The following is a 20,254-nucleotide window of genomic DNA, read 5'->3' as shown; positions in this document are numbered from 1 at the left end:
CCGCAGCAAACTTTATCTCTCTGAAAACTGCGTTTGAGTGTGTGCGTGCATGTGTTTGGAAGTCAGTGCTCTACAGTATAAGCAGACATAAACCAGTGTTTAATTGTTTGGGGAGAGAATGTTGGATTAGCCACAAGATTACTCCTTCAATTGCATCTTTCTCTTTCTTTTCCTCACTCTACCTCTTTTGCTTCTTTCTCTTTAACTCTTTTGTATTTTGCACTCCATCCGGCAGGATATAGAATGTAGGGGGGGTGTGGAGGAGATGGAGAAGAGAGGAAGAAAGGAAGGAGATATTGAAGGAAGTCTTTAGTGCTTCTCAATGCCTTTCTTTCTTTTTTTATCCATTTGTCCCTCTGCCCTTTGCTTCCTAACTCTAATAGATGACTTAGATATAAACCTGCATCATAACGACTTTACAGATTCCTACACAAATGAAAGAAAGTGCCATGATAATGTAACTAAAAGCAGTTTCATACAATCCTGCCATAGACGAAACATATTTTAACCTCCAAAAAAAGGGCTGAAATTCAATTTTTAAAGAGACATTTTCTCACCCATCAAACTTGTAGACCAAAAAATATTTGGAGGAATCTTAAGGAATATTAACATCAACTTTAAAGCTCAAAGTTGCTGGAATAATTTCAAATCTTTTTATTAACTCACACCACTTTGGTTTTTGATTGTAGATTGTGTGTGGTCGAGCTTTCTGCAAGACTATAGAGGAAAAGATGGAGGAGGAGGTGGAGCGGAGGGAAGAGAAGATGAGAGAAGGAGGCAAGAGGGGGAGGAAGGGACGAAGGCGACAGAGGAGAGGAAGCAGAGGAGCTGGCGAGTAGAGGAGAGGTGACAAGGCTTCGGGGACAGACAGAGGCATGAATAATTTATCAACACTTCTGATGGACAGATTAGGGGAAAAAATGAAGAGAGACGGAGTGAGAGAGAGAGAAGGGGGGAGAAGATGGGGGAGTGGGTGGGGAGAGAGAGAGGAAGCGAGATTGAATGCAGAGGAAGGGGAGGAATAAAATGACAAACAGAAAGAGAAAGAAAAGAAGAAAGCAAGTGAAGGGTGGAGGGGCCACACACTGGAGCTCTTTGATCCTAACAAACCCTTCTCACCCTGACACCACCATGCCATCTGTGGCCCGCACTGTGTGTGCGTGTGTGTGTGTGTGTGTCTTTATGTGTGTGTGTGTGTGCGTGTGTGTGTGTGTGTGAGAGAGAGAGAGAGACAGAGGAGACAGTGACAAAGGAACAAGGAGATAGAGGGGAACAGATACAGATACAGACAAGGTGTGTATATTTTGTTTTTATGATCTGAATCAACTTCAGCTACAAATTCAAATCTGTGCCTCTTCATTTTATTGTGTCAGCCACAAACTGCAAGAGAGTGTGGACTTAGCAGAACTAGTTTTACCAACATTTGACTCAGAGAAAAAGAAGAAAGTGTGACGTATCCTTGTATTTTTTATTCTATATGCTGCAGTTATAATGTGATGGCATTCAGTAAAGCGCACATGAAAAAAGACAACGTAAAATAGGAAATGTGCATTTTGGTTTGCTGCCATCCACTAAATTCTCAAGAAAATCCTCCTAGTGACTGATTAAAAACACATACAGTGTATTATTATGTATGTTACGTAACAAATTAATATTACAGTCCATCATCTAGCTTTTAATAGCTGAGTCTGATTCATCAAATCAACATGACCAACATCTCATGATTCCATCCGGTAGTGGTTTCTATAGGCCACATTACATTGCAGATTATCACACGTATTGTGCACAACATTGCCAGTTGTATGCCATTTAACTGAGGCCTCCAGTGATCATGATTCTCTGTTTAGGTAGTAAAAATTAACAACATTATTTGGCTGACATACACCTTTCAGTCTGTAGGATTCTGAATATTTAAAAACAGCCTTGGTTCATTTGTCAACCCTCTGGTCAAATGCCACAATTAGCATTCTGACCACTTATTGATGCGTGTGTGTGTGTGTGTGTGTGTGTGTGTGTGTTGTGAGGTGATGGATGCCTGATGCCAGACATCACACATCAGCCACCACAGTGTGCAATGTGTATGTATTGATGGGTAATTATGAATGCAGTGACGACAGGACAGGGGTGGTCAAAGTGCCCTCAGGTGCTACAAAGCATTAACTACACAGATCACATGAACACACACACACACACACACACACACACACACACACACACACACACACACACACACACTGCCTGTCCTCTGGTCTTATATCTGTCCTGCTTTAAATCTGACCAAACACACACTCTCTCCTGTTCACACACACACATTAAACACCATCCACATGAAGTCCATCAGCTATTCTTTTTGACTTTCACATGTTCTTTTTGTCCTCTCTCATTTTCTCTTCCTGTTACTCCGACGGCCTCCTGGTGCACCTGCCTTTCATTACCGCAGCCAGCACTTTTCAGCTTATACCACTGACTGTGTGTGTGTATGTGTGTGTCTGCTGGCAGGAGCAGGGTCAGCATGCGGGCTGCCGACATTATACCACGACCCTTTCACGCTGTAGACAACAACCCCGCCATGTAGGAGTCTTTACCTCCCACCCCATACTACCCTCCGACACCAACACACAAACTGCCATGACCGGTTGCCCCAAGCGACCAGCTATTACCAGAGACCCCGCGCTGCGTTTCTGTGCCAGGTCGCAAGACATGTGACCCAACAGTGAGCACACACACACATGCATGCTATGAGCCTTCCTGACATTGATGCAAAGTCAATGTTGTTTTTTACAGTGCAGGTTAAATCCATTTATTTCTACAGTTATTTAATGGTTGGATTGTTTAAAGCTGCAGTGGTCGATATTTTTATATGAGCAATGTCATATGACAGATGTTGCTTGTAGTGATGAACCCGCAAAGAATTATCACCCAACTTTTTTGTTTCCCTAAGCTCCACAGACCTTTTTTTCGCATCATTTAGCTAGTTGTTTTGGTTTTCCGGTTTGTGATGTATTGTTTTGGTTCACTCTCATAGCTTTAATCTATATAACTTTCAAACACTGCAAGCTGCTATTCTCAGTGGAAAGTGATGATAAAGCCACTGTACACTACCTATCTAGCATCAAACATTAGAGGGACAAACTTAGCAACTAGCTGGGGAGCAGAGTGGACCTTTTAGCCGCTAACATGCCCAATATTGTTTCAGGAGATCAAAACAGAGCTAAAAGGAGAGTGGATATTGGGCCTAACATAAATAAGGTAAACAGATGCATGACCCAAAGGAAATGCTAATGTTGCTACACCTCCTTTGAGTGTGTAGCTGTTTGCTAACATGTCTACCGTAATAACTTTACAAGGTGATAATATGTCAGTGTTGTGTTTACAGCTTTGCTGTGTTTTCAGTTTTGCTGCCCCCAAGCGTCAAAAACAAACAAACAAAAGGAAAATCATATCGGTTTAATGTAACTCCTACTTAAAAAAAAACATCAAACTGTAATTTTTACATAAACGAGATACAAATTATTTTGCCAGGGTTAAGGTGCTTTATTAGACTCTGCAGAGCCACCTGTTTCCATATGCCTACATCATGCTAAGCTAGGCTAAGAGCAACCAAACAGCAATAGGTCTCCCCACAATTGTTGAACTACAATATAAGTAGTGAAGCTAACTACATATATTTTTACATTATATGCGGATGCAACTCAGAAAGTTTAATTCAGAGTGAGTTTTTCGGTTTTAGCACAAGAGTCTGGCAAAAAATGTGTAGAAAAGTGTGTTTTCTTCTGTTTCCTCTGTAGTATAGTGTTGTTAACAATACAGAGACCATGATGAACCAACCCTGCAGCTCACTTCACAGTCTTTGGCAAGCCACAGCAGTAAGCTTTAGTTAACACCATCTTCAGTGTGATTTGGGGGGTCGGTTTTAATCTTCCAACCACTGGCTTTTTCTTTCCTAACCCAGTCTTTGCGCGACACTGCTCTGACAATTACATGTAAGTACACACAGGGTCCCTAACAGACTGCAGAGCCCCGACTGGTGACATCCCATAGGTCATTAGGCTTCTTCCTGAGAAACAAAGCAGAGCTAACAAGTGAACAGCAAGGTTTAATATGGTGTTATTGCTAAGATAAGAGAAAAGCTGAAAGCTCGTCTCTGTGGTTGGCTTGGTTCGTGTTTTTTCGCCCACTGACTTTTTTCTTCTTCTTCCAGAACCAAAACTGAGTATGTAACAGACAGGAAACAGAGCAAGACAGACAAAAGCCCTGAAGAACAGCAAACTAGGTCAGGCTGTGTTTTAAGATCTTTGGTTTTTCTTGTTGAAATAATCTCTATCTTTCATTCTTGTGTCTATGTGGAGTCACAAATTAAGTATTTAAAAAAAATGATTTTACAATCAAATAATTTTTAACAAGGCTGCAGGAACAAGGCTCTGTGCTTATGAAGGAAGCAAGGAGGAAAGATCGGGCTGTGTTAAGCACTCACACACACACACACACTCTCCCCTGTTGGGTGTAGAGGAGAATCAATATGTCTTTGAATGAGGGTCAGAAGGGTTGTCTGCCCAGGGAGAGCTGACAGATTTGCTCTCTTTTGCTCTGCTAAGCCCCTGCCTGCTTCTAAACCCCCCTGACACACACACACACACACATACAGATGGAGACACACACAAAACATATAGATGAAGAGACACACACATGCACATTCAAACAGATGGAAGGAGACACACACACAAAGATGTGACGCTTCTCCAGGAGGGCAGAATTCCGAGCATTTTGCCGCGGGGATGTGATATTAGACGTTCCACATCGAAATGAACCCTGCTGCGTACCCCGCTGAGTGTGTGTACTTCTTAACTGTATGAGTGTGTGAGTGAGAGAGAGAAGGGCGGTGGAAGCCTGGTTTGAACAGCAGAACACAAACTACCTACAGCCTTAGCGAGTGTCGTAACTCAGGGTGAGACAAACATGACACAAGAAGAAAGAGCACAATGCATGAGGATAAAAACAGACACAAAGAACTGAACCTAAACTGATGCACAAGTCCTCATCTGCTCATGACTCTCACCTCTCATCAAAGCAAACTACTGCAACTGTTTTCACCCACCTCCCTCCAATTTAACCCTGCCTGCACAAAAACCTTGAAAAGCAGTGATGTCTGCGACTGATCTATGGCCACAAAGTGATCATTTTTAATGGTTAGAATCTAAGCTGGGAGTTCTATATGTCAACTTTTGAAAGTGGATACTACATCAGAGGAGCAGAAGATAGAGGTTGACTCAACAAACAGGAAAAGGCAACACAGATCAGGGTGGGCTACAGAAAGCAAAAACCAAGGAAGAACAAAGTTGGTGGAAGTGCACTAAGGAATGGACCAAAATGCCCTCTGCTTCCCTACATGAGCCACTTCCCTTAATTTCCAGAGATGTCCTTTTAGGTCTAGTGGGTTGAAACTCCTGAGATATTACTAGTGATCTCACATTTAATTGCTTAAAATGGTGATTAATATTTCAGACATTCAAAAAGCAGGTATCTACAATCTTTAAACATATTCAGAAGTAACAGTCAAACTTTAATATTTTCCCAGACTGTATAACAGTTTGTGATTTTACTGTCTTCATTCTAAAAGCAAAGATTTAACAAAAACAAACAAATTACCAAATGTAATTTTGGTCCAGACAATCAAACAAACATGAATCCAGGATGATTTTTGAAAGTAAATTATTGCTGTGACTGCTTGTATTGTCAAACAGGTGTCAAGTGGGCTGAGATGTCTGACAGCACAAAAAAACAGCAGGGTTAAGTAGATGATAGTCTTAAATGCGGGTTATTCCTACTCATGATAATTCTAAATGACACCTAATGGATGTGATTTCTAAGCTGATCAAAGGACCTGAGGCTGTTTGAAATGGATCACATGGATTATACGAATAAAGTGATGGTGAGAGATAATGCTTAAAAAACCTTGTGTACATCCATCTCTTCTCCTCTTTATGTTTTTGCATTTTATTTTACTGTGTCCCTAAATTACACCTCAACCTTTCACTGATAATCAAATCAGAAGTATAACTGCATTTGATTAATGTTTTTTATGTGGGTGTGTGTGTGTGTGTGTGTGTGTGTGTGTGTGTGTGTCTGTGTGTACACACGTGTATGCGTCCTGTGTGGTTAACATACTAGAGCAGCAATTAGTAATCACTCATGGAGCTAATGACATCAATCAATGAGCTTTTAAAACCAGCCATTTGATAATTAAAACCATCAATGGTCACCCATGGATTCATTATATCACTGCACTCTCTGTCTCTCTCTCCCACTGTCTCTCTGCATTTATGCAAACTATTTCACTCAATCTCTGCCCTTAATATTGTGTTTTAGCATCTCATTTAGAATCTCATTTTATGAAGTATACAGGTAATTATTTACTCTCTTGTCAGTCTGATAAAATGCCCAGATACTGATTTTTATGGTCCAGCATATAAAGAAAGAGAAAATGTTTAGAAGGCCAGAGGGGGCAAAGTCTTTGATAACTCTTACTACATAATAGTATTCTCAATCTGAAGGCTTGAATATAAGAAGCAAATAATGAAGGGAGACAGAGGGAGTTAAAAGAAAAAGATGGAGAGATAGAACGCAAGATGATTTAAGAAAATACTGAAACTTATAGAATTAGTAAGTGAGCCAGTGACAGGAATGAAATAAGAAATTCAGAAGTGAAATCGTAAAGGAGACATGGAGACATGTTATTCTTTCCCTGACCACTTCCCACTTTCACTGGCAGATTTTAGATGGTATTCAGAAGTGATGCAGCCACTGTCGCCACTCAACAACAGCTGAAGGTTTCTTTTTGTCAAGCATTTGAGTCACTTTTTTGTCTTTTATTTTGTGTTGTCTTTTTGTCATTTTATTTTCTTTACATTTTTCGTTTCTATATGTAAAACTAATGGAAACATCTTAAATTCTATGTTTATGTGACGCCATATTATCAAGCCTTTTTTTCTTCACTTCCAGTAGGCTTTTATGTCCCACTTGGTTGTATGGACTGTATATACCTGCAGGTGCATTCAGATAAAAAGAATGAAGGACAACAAACATTAACTGACATTGAAGAAAAATAGTACAGTTTAAAAAAACACTAACACATATGTCTATCCAAAAAATCCTGGACTGAAATGAAGCTGTTGCATCCAATGTGAGAGTTTTTTGTGACCTTGACCCTAAAATCAGTTTCACTCAGAGAAAATGAAGTGTCCGGGCGGCCAGCTGACAACTACAGGATCTGAATATGAGCTAACCTGCACATCATATAAGTGCACGAGCGTGCGTGCGTACGTCTGGTAATGTGTGTGTGTTTATGTGTGCGCATTTGTGTGTGCGCGTGGCGCGGATGCACAATTACCAGGCAGGCGCGAATCGATAGGTGCCTGCTGACAGATGGATTAGCACGGTAAACAGATGATACACACACCGCTAAATTATTCATCTGCTGAACAGTGGGCTGGGTTTCCACACACACCCAGTGACGGGGAGAAGAAAAGGGGGGGGGGGGGGGGGTATAGGGGTGTGAATAAAGAGGAAGAGGATGAAGAAGAGAGCCTGAAGAGGCAACTTGTGTCTCTTGAGTAACTTCAGTTTCATTAAAATTAGTCTTTCTTCATTTAAAAATTCACCTGCAAGAAAAGGTCACTACCTCAACTCCATCCTGTGCGCAGTGTGTGTGTGTGTGTGTGTGTGTGTGTGTGTGTGTGTGTGTGCCTCAGCTCTGCTTAAAGACTCAACCACAAGGGATAAAAACACCTTGGACAGACAGACTCTACGTCCCTCTAATGCCTTTTAGATATGCAGAGGCACCACTGGGTCAACGTGAAGTGCCTCGCGAGGCATTTGAGATACCGAACACACACACACGTGCGCAAACATCGACACACTCATCCTTTCTTTATCTGCGTCTTTTCCTGAAGTGCGGGCAAATCCGTGATCATCGACTGTTTATGCCTTTAACAAAGCCTGCCGCGTGAATGCAATTTCACACACATCCAAACACACACACTAGAGGTGTGGGGAATATTGCGGATAAACCTGATCATGCCGTAGGAGAGACATGCACCATTATGCTTGGAGTCGTAGCGTCTCGCAAACAGGGAACTTTTCACAGAAGAGACATCCACGTTTAAATCAGCGCTCTCAGAGGATCTTCTGGTTGGGGCACTTCAGATAGCTGTCATGATAACGTTAGCGTGGGCATTAGCATTTCACTAGAATTTGCTATGTGGATAAAAAGGTACACATTATAAGGTTATAATACAGCCTGTTTATACAGAGACTTCAATGACACCTTTGCAGCAACCAGAGTGCACCCCCAATATTGAATAGTGTAGATTCTGGTGAATGCAAATCATATGAGCATGCACACACACTTTCACACACACTCTGGCATGCATATAAAACACCCATTATTGATTTGTTTCACCTTTCTAAGGGACTTTAGAGGCCTCTTTTTGCAGCTGATGCTAAGCTTTGTTCCTCTGGGATGGCTGCAACTTTTAGTAGCAAGGAGGAGGAAATCAAATGTGATGATGCGGTCTGAGGTCTGATCACTAACTGCAACTTTTAACCTCAGGGAAAGAATAGTTTGATATTTAAAGATGTGTTTCACTTCCAAAAAATCTACAGGTGCAAGTGGTTTAGTCGCTCTTATGATGGAAAAAAAAAAAAAAAAGGTGTGTGTGCTAAGTACCGGGCCAGTCCAGCTTTGTGAAGCGACAGTGCGTTAAGAACAGCTAACGATCTCGAACCCACAACACCCCCTCCACTCTCGCTCGCTCTCTCTCTCTCTCTCTCTCTCTCTCTCTCACTCTCACACACACACACACACACACACACACACACACACACAAACTGTTCGTTCGCATCATGGCCGCCATCAGCAGGAACCAATCAGATTTGATGAATAATTCAATATTAAAGAGGGTGTGACCAAGACAGGGAGGGGTGGGCTCTGCCAAGCAAGTGGGCTTTTTGGAAACGGGCCTACTGTTTGTGTGTGTGTGTGTGTGTGTGTGTACGTGTGTGTGAAAGTGAGAGAAGCAAGGGGGGGAGGCTTGTCACACTAGACTGCATCCACAAACTGGCTGCAGATTAGATTACTGAGGAGGGGGGGGGGGGGGTGAGGACAGAATGGAGGGAGGGAGGAGAAGGATGGAGGAAAAGGAGGGAGGGGGGAGAGATAAGGAGAGAAAGTGAGACAGTGGCAGACTGGGGAGAAGAGAATCTTTTAACACATCTGCATTAGGAGGTGTCTGAGCTCTCTTGAGAAATAAGCTCTGCTTTCTGCCAGACTTGCAGGAACACTTGCAAACTTGTAAGTACAACATGTAGCATTATATAGAGCAGAATACACATGAACACGGTATATCACATTATTTCACATTAATTGGGATTTTCAGTAAAGTTAAACCATGATTTAGAGGATTAACACAGCTTTCCTCTTGAGCTTTACTGAAGAGGATAAACATGCTGGAGCCCACTCATTTTTTTTACACCACTATTAGAAACTTAATGGCAGTTGGTATGTGTTGTACAAAAAAATCAATGAGCTTTTGTGCTGAAAAAAAAAAAATCCAGCATAAATTCTAAAAAATGTAAAAGATATTAAGATGTAAGTTCAGGGCTGTGGCATGCCATGACCTTGTGTGAGCTTGTGTGTGTGTGTGTGTGTGTGTGTGTGTGTGTGTACACATATTAAAAGCTAAATGTGTGTTGTGTTGCCAGGTGTGCAGTGGTTGTATGAGGCTCAGTGGAGTTTTAACGCAGGGTTTTTATTGGCCAAAGCTGACATCACCGAGGGAACAAAGTGGAATTCCGGAACTCGGGATGTTACGGACCTGGGCTTGAGTGTGTGTGTCTGTGTCTGTGTGTGTGTGTGTGTGCGTGTGTGTGTGAGACAGGGAGAGGGAGAGAGACTGTCTGAATTGTGTCATTTCCACTACAAAGCGTGCTCTTTCCATAACTCCCTGAATGCAAAGTGACATCTTGTCCTCAGAGTGCTCTCTACCTGATTTTTACATGTTTCCACTATTAGAAAATTCCTGAATCAAGTAAAACAGCAGCGGGACCAAGTGAAGTATTATGACACCATATTAGCAGGTGTTGCTCAGTTCCACTTTAAAAATGAAATGACTTTTGAGGCTAGAGAATATTTTGCAGGGCGCCACAGAGGGAATCCTCTCATCTCATTTGCTCTCCTTCATTTGCCTTACGCCAGCTTCAGCGGCTCACTTGTGTAACCTACCCCTCCACACACACACACATACACACACACAGTGATCTGTGTCCAAATGGAGTGGCTGGGCCGACAAAAGGCTCGACAGGAAGCGACTAATCCTTGATCTGCGCAGCGTCGCAACAATGACTGCAACTCACACCAAGTGACACACACACACACACAGTTGCAGGAGCGCACACCCACATACACACACAATTGCTGCTTGCTTCCAGTTGCCACCCAGTGAGAGAGAAAGGGAGGGGACTGGCTTGAAAGAAAGATGGAAAGAGAATTTTCCAATGACTATTTCATTTTAAAAAATAAACGTTTCTAAGAGCAAAAGAGAAAACATGAAGTCACAATACATAGAAACCAAAAGCCATCATGACCCTGTATATGTGGTCTGTATGGATCAGATGCATGAAGGCTGGTATTGACAGGGAACAGACACACACTCCTCACCCTGGGGGAGCTGCCAGAAGGGCAGAAGGGCGCACACTTGGGGGTAAACAAAGCCACCACAAGTAGGACAGTATACCCGATGTGTGTGTGGGTGAGTGTGTGTGTGGCACTCTGTGGAGACTGACAGGGAGGCAACATGAGAGGGACAAGCCTTTTAACATCTGGCTAAGCACTGACAGGAAGACACACACACACACACACACACACACACACACACAGGCGGGCAGGCAGGCGAGTCCCAGTCCTAATTATTAGAACACTCTTACTTAACTTAACCCTGCCACTAGACCGTGACAGGCAGAGATGGAAGGGGAGGAGGGAGAGGTGGAGGAGGGCAGATTTTTGTGAGGACAAGGAGAAGGATGAGCGTTGTGTCTCCTTGGCTGATTTTTTAACTCCTTGCATGCCATGACAGGGAGAGAAAGGACTGGAGAGGATGGAAAATGAATGCATTAAAAAAGACATTAACAGTCAAATATTGCCTCTTCTGAAAACATCAGAACCCCACCCACATCGGTTTGATTGACAGGTGGTTTGTGGGAAGTGCGGTGCAGAAATCCCAAAGTAATGACTGCTTAGCACTAAAGATGGAAACAAAATTCAAAACAGAATCTGCTTGCCATCCATCAACATCAGTATCACTATCATCCATCTTCCCCTTGTGAGAACTCCCAGTTTATTTTTCTACACTTTTTTTTTAGCTGCAACAATTTGGACCACGTCTTCCCCAGGAAGAAACAACACACGTGACATTTGCTTTGAGGAACAGGGAAAAAAAGACAAACAAAGAGAGAAGGCAACACCAAAAAAAGAACAGAATAAAGGCGAAGAGGAAGATGAAGAGGAGGCCTCTCGCTGTGTGTTTTAACAGCTGTGTGTGATGCACTCTGTTAAATGTTAAAACTGTAAATAGAAAGCAGTCTCCAGGCAAGTTTCGACTTCTAGTTTGTTGGATGGTGACTATTTTTTTTACAAGATGTCATCAGCTCAGGTCGAAAGAGGCACATTGTGTCAGTGCATTGACGCTAACAATTTTAAAGTAAGCACAATAAGTGGGATCCTAAACAAATTCAGTAATACCTACCTGTCTGTGGTGAGCTGTCTTAAGAATTCCTTTGCTTTTATGTCAGTCAAGCAGATGGGATCTGCATTTCAGCTAAACATCTCACCATCCTCCCTCCTTCCTTCTCTCCTTCCTTCCCACAACCTTTTTTTTCTTATTGCTTTTATCCTTTCTTTTATCTCACCCCCTCCCTCCCGTCCTCCCTCATACGTTCCTTCCCCTCTCTCTGAGCTTAAAGAATTTCTTTCCTGGCCAGCGTTTTCTGTTTCTTTTTTTCAGTTGTACATTTGTCTTCTTGTTGACTTTTTTCTAAGTCTTATTTTCTCATATTTAATGTCTTTCTTAACGTGTGCATCAAAGAATGAAAACAAGGGCGAAAAGCAGTGGAAGAAGGGAAGATGAGGAAGCTGGGTGAGGCATTCAGGGTCAGGTTCAGTGTAAATCTCTCAGCCTTGTAAATGTGCAGAGCAGAGAGAATGTAAACAAACAGACTACAGCTGTCACACATTCATATGGGGAGATGCACATACACACACACACACACAAGGGAAAGGAGGGAGGAAGTGATGGAGGGATGGAAAATTGATGGAGAGATGGTAAGAGAGGACAAAAGATAAGTAAGAGGCAGAGGAAAAACAAAGACGATGGAACGTGCTGAAGCGCAAACACGCACAAAGCCTCACATTGACATGTCGTGCAAAAACATCAAATCCCTTTCACAAACAAACAAGTGCACTACGAAGGGGGGGATTGTGTCATTTGTCAACATTCCCATTAATTCCAATCACACATCCCATAATTTCCCTTTCACTCTTCTACTGTATAGCACAAAACCCTCCTCCCCTTTGTACCCCTTCAGTCTGTGCTTAAACCTTACAATGTGAATACAGTAAATGCTAATAGCTTTTACAATAATATGACATGCATAGTCCTCTTAAGGCATGATGGGGCCTTTATGTGCAGGTTTAGCGGCTGACAGGTTAGCGGGTTTAGTTAACAGCCAACGTGCCTGCTGGTGCAGTGGGAGGATTTGGGAGGGCTTAGCACAGAGTAGGCCACTGTTGCTTGGAGTGGCATGCGGCGGGCTTGAAAGAATTGCATGCAGGGAAGTTAGGGTTGTAGGGTTTTTCTTTTTTTCAAGTTGTGTTAATATCATTCTTGTTTTAGTGTGAAACAAAGAAGAAAGGATCCCCTTCACACCTGGGATTAACTAGCATGACAGATGATTGGATTGTAATCGGATAGAAGTAAAACAGATCCGAGATTTAATGGATGAATGCAAGAAAGGTGGAGAAGTCGAGGTATTTATAATCTGCATCACATTTAAGATGTGGTCAGCCAAATCTATTTTCTGCAACTGCATTGCATGACGTGGAGTTTCAGGACAGGTGTTAAAGGTTCTGTATGCAACACTTAGAGCATTAATAGCGCAACAAACGGCTATTTGCTATGTAGAGATATAGTGAAGTAAAGGTGTTCTGAGCAAAGAATAAAGTCACGCTACATCTGTGTGTGTTATATTTTGAGCTTCTCTGTGGTTTGATGTAAGCTGGTCTGGCCGTGAATGCATATTATAACATGTGTGTCTCCCAACTCATCGCCAACTCATCATGCACTGGTTACCGCTGATATTGGAATGATGGCATCAAGGATGTGAAGAGCCCACTCTTCCAGTTCCGCCAGATTGACACCGCTAGTTCTGTCAGCAATGTTCCATTGTTAAGCACAGTTCATGGAGGTAGCAACATTAGCTACTAGCCGCCAGCTAAGCCACTTTCATGTTAAGAACCTTGTCCAGACAACTAATACCCTAATATCATATCAAGCCCTTTAAGGCCCTGATATACTGATGGATTCTGACTGGACTATTTATACAACTTTGGGTATCTGCATACAACAATATCGCCAGTCAAGAGTGTCATTATTGGATGATTCTGCAAAACCCAAGATTACATTCAACTGCAAATTTCCACTTTCTGCAATATCTACCACGGCAACTACCAGGGACAAATTCTTGGCCCTATGCATAAACAGTCTCTGTGGGCCCCCTGCCCTTCCTCTCTTGATCCATGTCTCTCTTACGCATTTGATTTTTTTTCCCCTTTCCCTTTGCTTTCTTTGTTTCTTGTATTTTTTGGAACTTTTTCAGAATTTTCCCTTTTTAGGGAAAGACATGGGAGTGTACGGTGGTGCTCCAGCAGCATAAGCAGTCACTCAATCGGCTCTAGCTGCGTTTAGAGACAAATCCTAGTGCAGGGGCAGACTGAACAATTTTGTGCCTTTAAGGGATGAGATCGACCTCAAAGAGCCTCTACTTTTTTTATACAAAATTCAATCTTTCAACCAGTTTTTATGCCACTTTTATTTTAGTTATGGCACTAATAACTTAAGGGGAAACAAAACCAAACTTTTCACTCCAGGATTTTCAAAGGCCCCCTTCCCACTGGGGCCCTGGGTAATCAGTCAATCACTTTCTTCTCCCATTATGACGCCCCTGGCAACTAACATATTAAACTCCTCTCTGGCTAAATGAGACAGAGAAAGACAGGCACTTTTTAACTGCTATAAGTGCTTTTATTTAGTGTTAATAATGTGTGTCTGTCTATGTTTAAAATGTATATGTTAATTTTGTACACAGGTCTGTCTTGAATAGGAGATTCTGTTCAATGAGACTACATGTTTAAAAAACAGATTTCAAAAAAAAAAAGGCTGGAGAGTCTGTGGTTACGGCTAATGGTCTAGTCACTCCAAGGTGCTCCAAAAGTCACACAATGACACCTACACTATCTCCATAATGATTGAGCAAGGGCAAGCTCCATTTCCTGATGAAGACCTAAGACCACATTTGAAAGCTTTACAAAAAGTACCTTGAGTGAAGCGTATTTTGTCAAAACCCCAGACATGATTGGAGAAGACTTAGAAGAGTAGTAACAGTTGCATTGTATCTGTAGTTGATGCATAGCAACTAATAAGCAAACGTGACATGTACAAAACACCATATCATAATCACTCATTTCTTTTTATTTTATTAATTTAGTAGGGAGATAACAGAATTAAGATACTGATTTACTGCCATAAATGGATTCAAAGTCTATAACCCAGACTTAAATCTACAATGTCATGCTCGCCCTGGATGTGTCTTTGTGAGTTAAACCACGTAGCCTATAAAACATAGTGTAACAAACTTAAAATATACTAAAGATATTGAGAATCGAAGTTTTGGAAATCAGTGAAACCCAATGCAGTAGTTTTAATTATTTGTTTGCCATCACATACATTTTCAGACTCCTGCCAATAACATGCAGCATCTCTGTATGACACTGTATGATACCAAGCATTATAAACCTCTTTTCACTGTGAGATTTCTGAGGGGTATATGTGTGAAGAACCGAGAAGGCTGCTAGTTAGCTAATGTGTGTGTGAAGCAGTGAGAGCGCTGTTCTCATGGGATTGTACCAAAGTGTTGTTTGTTCTTTTACGCCTCCACTGGATAGCCAAAACCAGTGAAGGAGAACCCATAATTCTTTGCTGTAAGCAGTGCCTCTGCACATCCAATTGCATTAGAAGCCTATGGTAGAGGTGGAGGCTACTTGTGCCAAGATTTAACCTGATTAGATACAGATTCAGCCGTTCCAAAAGACGGCACAGGAGCCCTGTACCCATCTCCTTTTTCTATTTCTGGCCTCAGTCTTAGTGCTCACAAATGTGTAGTGATAACAGGGCACAAACACATTTGTCTTGAGCAAGGCACTTTGCCAGTACCACAGTAGCTTTCGCACAAATCCGCCACAAACAGAAAATGTGTATTTCAAATGCACGTGAAAAAGGTCTTATCAGCAGTCTAATGAGACGACGATGGGATCCAATTCCATAGCTGAGTTGTCATTTCTTTCTTTCTCGTTTCTGTTTGTTGTTCTTCCTTTCCCTTTCTCACTTTATGAGCTCTTTGATATCTTCCTCCTCCTTCTCATTCCTCCCCAACCAGCCACCGGGTGTCATTTTCCCAATTTCCTTCTCTCCATTCCTTCCTTTATCCCTCTCTTTCTCACCCTCTCCGTCTCTCCTGCGGTGGTCTTTTTATCGGATCAGTCTCAGGTCGTCGCCTCTGTCTCTCATGTGTTCCATCAAGGATGCATCCCTCAAACACACACACGCACACACACACACACCCATCCACACACACACACACACACAGGGTCTCCTTCTTCCACCAGAGGTGGAGGAGAAATGAATTAAAGAATATAGAAGTAAAGACAAAAAAGGAGATGAAATTAATTTAAGAAAGGAGAGAGAGAGAATGATGAAGAACAGAAAGACTTTCTCTTTGAGTTAAATTATACACTACAGGCACATCTCTGTGTGTCTGTCTCCTAATTTGTCACTGAGATCCGATGCAGCTTGTTGACATGTGTAGGAGATGTCGGTGCTCATGCTGAGAGCTGTTTGTGTGTCTGGAAGAGTCTCTGTGTGTTTGTGCTTGGAGCTCTTACAACCCCTTTCCCACCTCCCATTTATTACACACACACACACACACACACATGGCTTGCCAAGGTTTTGGGTATGTGGGTAAATCTTTTGGCAACATGGCTGCCAGCGTGGAGCTATGATGAATGCTGATGGCAAAGAGCATGGCCGGTCTCTGAACCAGTCACTCACACACACAAATGCACACACACACAAACACTAATCAGATTCCCAGTGCGTGAGGGCCAAATGGCATCCTTCCACTGGTGAATGCTAATGTGACCAGTGGAGCTTGTGGGCTTGTGAAACAAGGATAGGGAGAGCCAGGAGAGATGATGACAACAGAACATAGATGGGATTGTTTATTGGCGTGTGTGATGCTAGAGTGTAAAAATTTGCATTCTTTTACAAATTGCAGCAAGTTGTACTTTGGTTTTAATTTGAGAGTCAGAATTAGATTTGGCTGTGTGTGTGTTTATGTGTCTTGCTGTATAGGTTTTGGCATGTGTCTTCTTCAGTTTTAATTATAACAAATGTCTGTAGAATAATCTTCAAATATGGTGAATTGGGTTGTTCTAACAGTTTTGGTAAAATGTGGTATGAGTATTGGAAGTGTGACACTGAAAATCCTGCACACATTGTGCTTTTAGGAGTGTGTCTTATACATATTGGAGACCATACATCTGTGCAACCACTTGTAATAAACTGAAAGAAATTGCACAATGAGAAATTGTTGTGGTGACTGATGTGGTGTGTTCCTTTATTTCACCACAATGTAATACTGTACAATTTACTTACTTACAACTTAATACTTTGTATTATTGTAAGTGCATATTGGGGATGATTTGTGTTTGCACTAGAAAGACAACAATTACAACAATGTGTAAGTCTATGTAGTTTGAGTGTTGTGTAAATGTGTGCTTATGTGAACACATTATAAAATGTCTTCCAACAGCTTGTCTTCATATAACTTAAAAGCATACTTCCATACAGAGGGGTGACAAATTTGTATGTAAGAACAGGTAGTGGAGAGCACTGTCTAACATGTTGCTCCAAAGTCTTCCAAAGGTGTTTGTTTAATTAGGTTGAGATATGGCAAGTGCAAAGACCATAGGATATGATTCACATTTTTGTCATTCTCTTGAAATCATTTCATGACCCTTTGTGCCCTGTATTGTAATGTTTCCATTTTTACCTATTATTTGTCACCCATCTGCATGCACACTTCGTTGTGGTTCTAGTTTCCCTGAGTACAATGTAGAACATAATGAATATTTACTCACAGCGCTCTATGCGGTCCTCAGGGCTGGAGGAAGTCTCTCGATCAGACAGGAGGCCTGACACAGCGAAGATCTTTTTCCCACTGTCCTCCACTGCTTTCAAGGCGCTGCTGGGCGAGCCTCCGGGAGGGATCTGGGCACCGCCAAAGTCGTACTCTTTCCCCTCTGCATCAGAGTACCGCAGGTGAGGTGAAGCATCTGCATCCAGGCAGCCTTTGAGGCGCTTGGCTGGGGTGAAAGCAGACTGATACCCGCCTGGTGCTCCGTCCCGATCTTCTGGAGGTGAGGCGAAAGGCCTGAAGGCGCCAACGCCGCTGTGATTCAGCATGCTGATTGGCGAGCAGTCCAGGTTAGGTGGGGCAAACTGATGATGGAGGTGAAGGAGGGACGGAGGGAAATCCCTGTTGGGGAATCCTGGTGGAACTGCACCTTGGCGGTGGTACATTGATGCAAAAGTGTAAGAACCATTGTTGAATGGCAAATGTACGTCTTTCTCAACAGATACTGGGACGCCAAAAGGACGTGGCTGCTGGCAGGGAATTGAGGCATCGCGAGAGGCTTCAGCGGTGGAGGCCAGGACCATGAGGGCCGGGGAGGCCAGGGGATTGGGCAGGTAGGAGGAGCTCTCCATCTTGAAGGCCGCCCTGTGGAGATCCATGTCTGGACAAAAGGAAGAGGTCGTAAGGATTTTAGGAGGAGGAAGAGATGATTCCTCCTCAATAAAATGTGAGCCTGTTCAAGACCCTTGGAGAGGGTCAGAGGAAGTGAGGGAATCTAGGGTGGACACTTAAGGGTTTTGGCTTTTTGAAGAAAGGGGCTCCTAAAAAGGTTTCTAAGGGAGGAGAGTATTCTTTAAGAAATTAAAGGGTGTCAGCAATTGTAAGTTCAGGTTAGCCTGAATTCAATTCATCTCTCCTTAGTGGAGCTAACGTGACTTAATCTGTCTCCAGCCAAATTCACTTGAGCTCAGTTCAGTCCAGATCATTCCGTGCCAGGTAAGTGCCGTTGGGTATGTTCAGTCCTTTACAGACTTCACAGTTTGGACAACTTCAGTCCTGGTGATAAATACAATAAATGGTCAAGATAACATTTGTCCTCCTGGGTAATAAGAAGTAAGAGCCTCCCTCTTGGAGAGTTTGCTGGACGCGTTGTGGAAGCCGAATGGTCCGGGGAGGGGGGGTGGACATCCGCAGATCGTCAAAGCTGGTTCCTCATCGTCATGTGGTCGCCAAACTGAGGAGATACAAAACACAAGCATTAGTTTCAGGAAAACAACTTAACAAGTTTACAATATTTTCCTGAAAAAGGTCATCTTGGCGGTCTAAGCAAGTTGTTGTGATGCAAGTCACAAGAACAGCTCTCTCACCTGTTCTGCCAAGTTTACCATACTATACAAAGTGACCTCTCAACTGAGCTTCACCCTAGCACCCATGTGATGGGAAAAGATAATTACACCTTCCTCCAGATCATTTTTTTAGACGACTTGTGGTTAGATGACACCTGTGCTTTGACAGATTTTCCCCTCACAGATGCTGTGAGGCATCCCTGAAAAGATTTTATCCGTGCCGACTAAAGTGCTTAAAATCAGCTCTTTTAACATCCAAAATAAAAATTCTAATCCCTCTGTGCACCTTTTCACATTTATCTTAGACCTAGTCGTCTTTTCTTAATGATAGGTACTTTCAGAGACGAGAGGTGTGCTGCTTTTTCAGCAGACAAAGATCAATGTCTTGACCTCAATCTGTATGTAGTGGAAAGGCTGGAAGCTGAGTGGAAAATTTTTAATAAAGAAGCGTCTGGAAGCCAAGGCTTGAAGTCAAAACCTTTGGGGACAGAGTGTTCTTAAGCGGACACTGTTGTTGAAGCCACAAATTCAGAAACCTCTTGGGAAAAAGTGTCCTCAAGCTGACACTGTTGATCAAATCCTGTAAATCCCTGCCCTTTGACAAAAAGCCAAGAACTATTTCAAACCTCAAACTTCTCCCTCCCCCCCCCCCCCTTTCCTCCTGCTCTTTAAAAAACTTCTCCAAACTGTTTCCACATCACATCTTTCCATTCCGATCTCTACAGCCCTCCACGTCTCATCTCTTTCCAAATGTCCCCTCCTTGTCCTCCATCCTCCTAATCTGTCCATCTCCCCCTCCTCCTCTTCCTCTTCTCTCCATCCTCATCTCCTACTCTCATCTCCCTAGCGCTATCTCTCCTCCCTCCCTCCTCCATCTTAGATCTCAGTCTAAGCCGCTTAGTCCTACCATCTTCCAGGATCTTATTGGACCAGAACCACTTGTCTTAAGATAAGGACACACATGCACGTACACACATTTCAACCACACACACATCTGATAAGAGGCTATGTGGCTCAATGTTCAGCTTGACACCCGACTCGGTGGGGCGAACACACTCCACACTCTTGCAGGCTATGCTACCCTCTTTCCTATCTCTCTATCTAACCACTTTTAATTCCCCAATTTTTACTATCTGTCCTCACTTTCTTTTTACATCTCTCCTGTCAATCTCTTCTCCTCTCATCCCTCCATCTCTCCCTCCCTCCCCCGTCTCTCCCGCCTCTTCTCCCTTGGGTGATTCAGATGGGTGATATCATATCAGACCTCTCCATCTGCCATCCACGAGCCAGAGGAAATCTGACTGAGTGAATAAATTAGCCGTACTTGACCTCACGACCCCCCGGCATCCGTGGCAACAGACTAGAATCCTCCCTCCCAGGGATTAGAT

At 42.7% G+C, this 20,254-nt stretch overlaps 1 protein-coding gene across 4 annotated transcripts in view; it reads right to left on the bottom strand.

Annotated features, from left to right (window-relative positions):
* rnf220a (ring finger protein 220a) overlaps nucleotides 1-18,312 on the bottom strand; it is a 178,354-nt gene extending 160,042 nt beyond the window's left edge. For all 4 annotated transcript variants that reach the window (XM_033650010.2, XM_033650015.2, XM_033650012.2 and 1 more), the window contains exon 1: nucleotides 17,525-18,312. In XM_033650010.2, the coding sequence (XP_033505901.1) occupies nucleotides 17,525-18,179 (655 nt within the window). In that variant the 5' untranslated portion in view covers nucleotides 18,180-18,312. The remainder of the gene's footprint in view (nucleotides 1-17,524) is intronic.
* Between the last annotated feature and the right edge of the window lie 1,942 nt (nucleotides 18,313-20,254).

This window comes from Epinephelus lanceolatus, chromosome 12 (genome assembly GCF_041903045.1).
Source record: "Epinephelus lanceolatus isolate andai-2023 chromosome 12, ASM4190304v1, whole genome shotgun sequence".
Classification (NCBI taxonomy): Eukaryota; Metazoa; Chordata; class Actinopteri; order Perciformes; family Serranidae; genus Epinephelus; species Epinephelus lanceolatus.
Note: the sequence above shows the minus strand (reverse complement) of the source record. Positions and strands in the feature narration are given on the sequence as shown.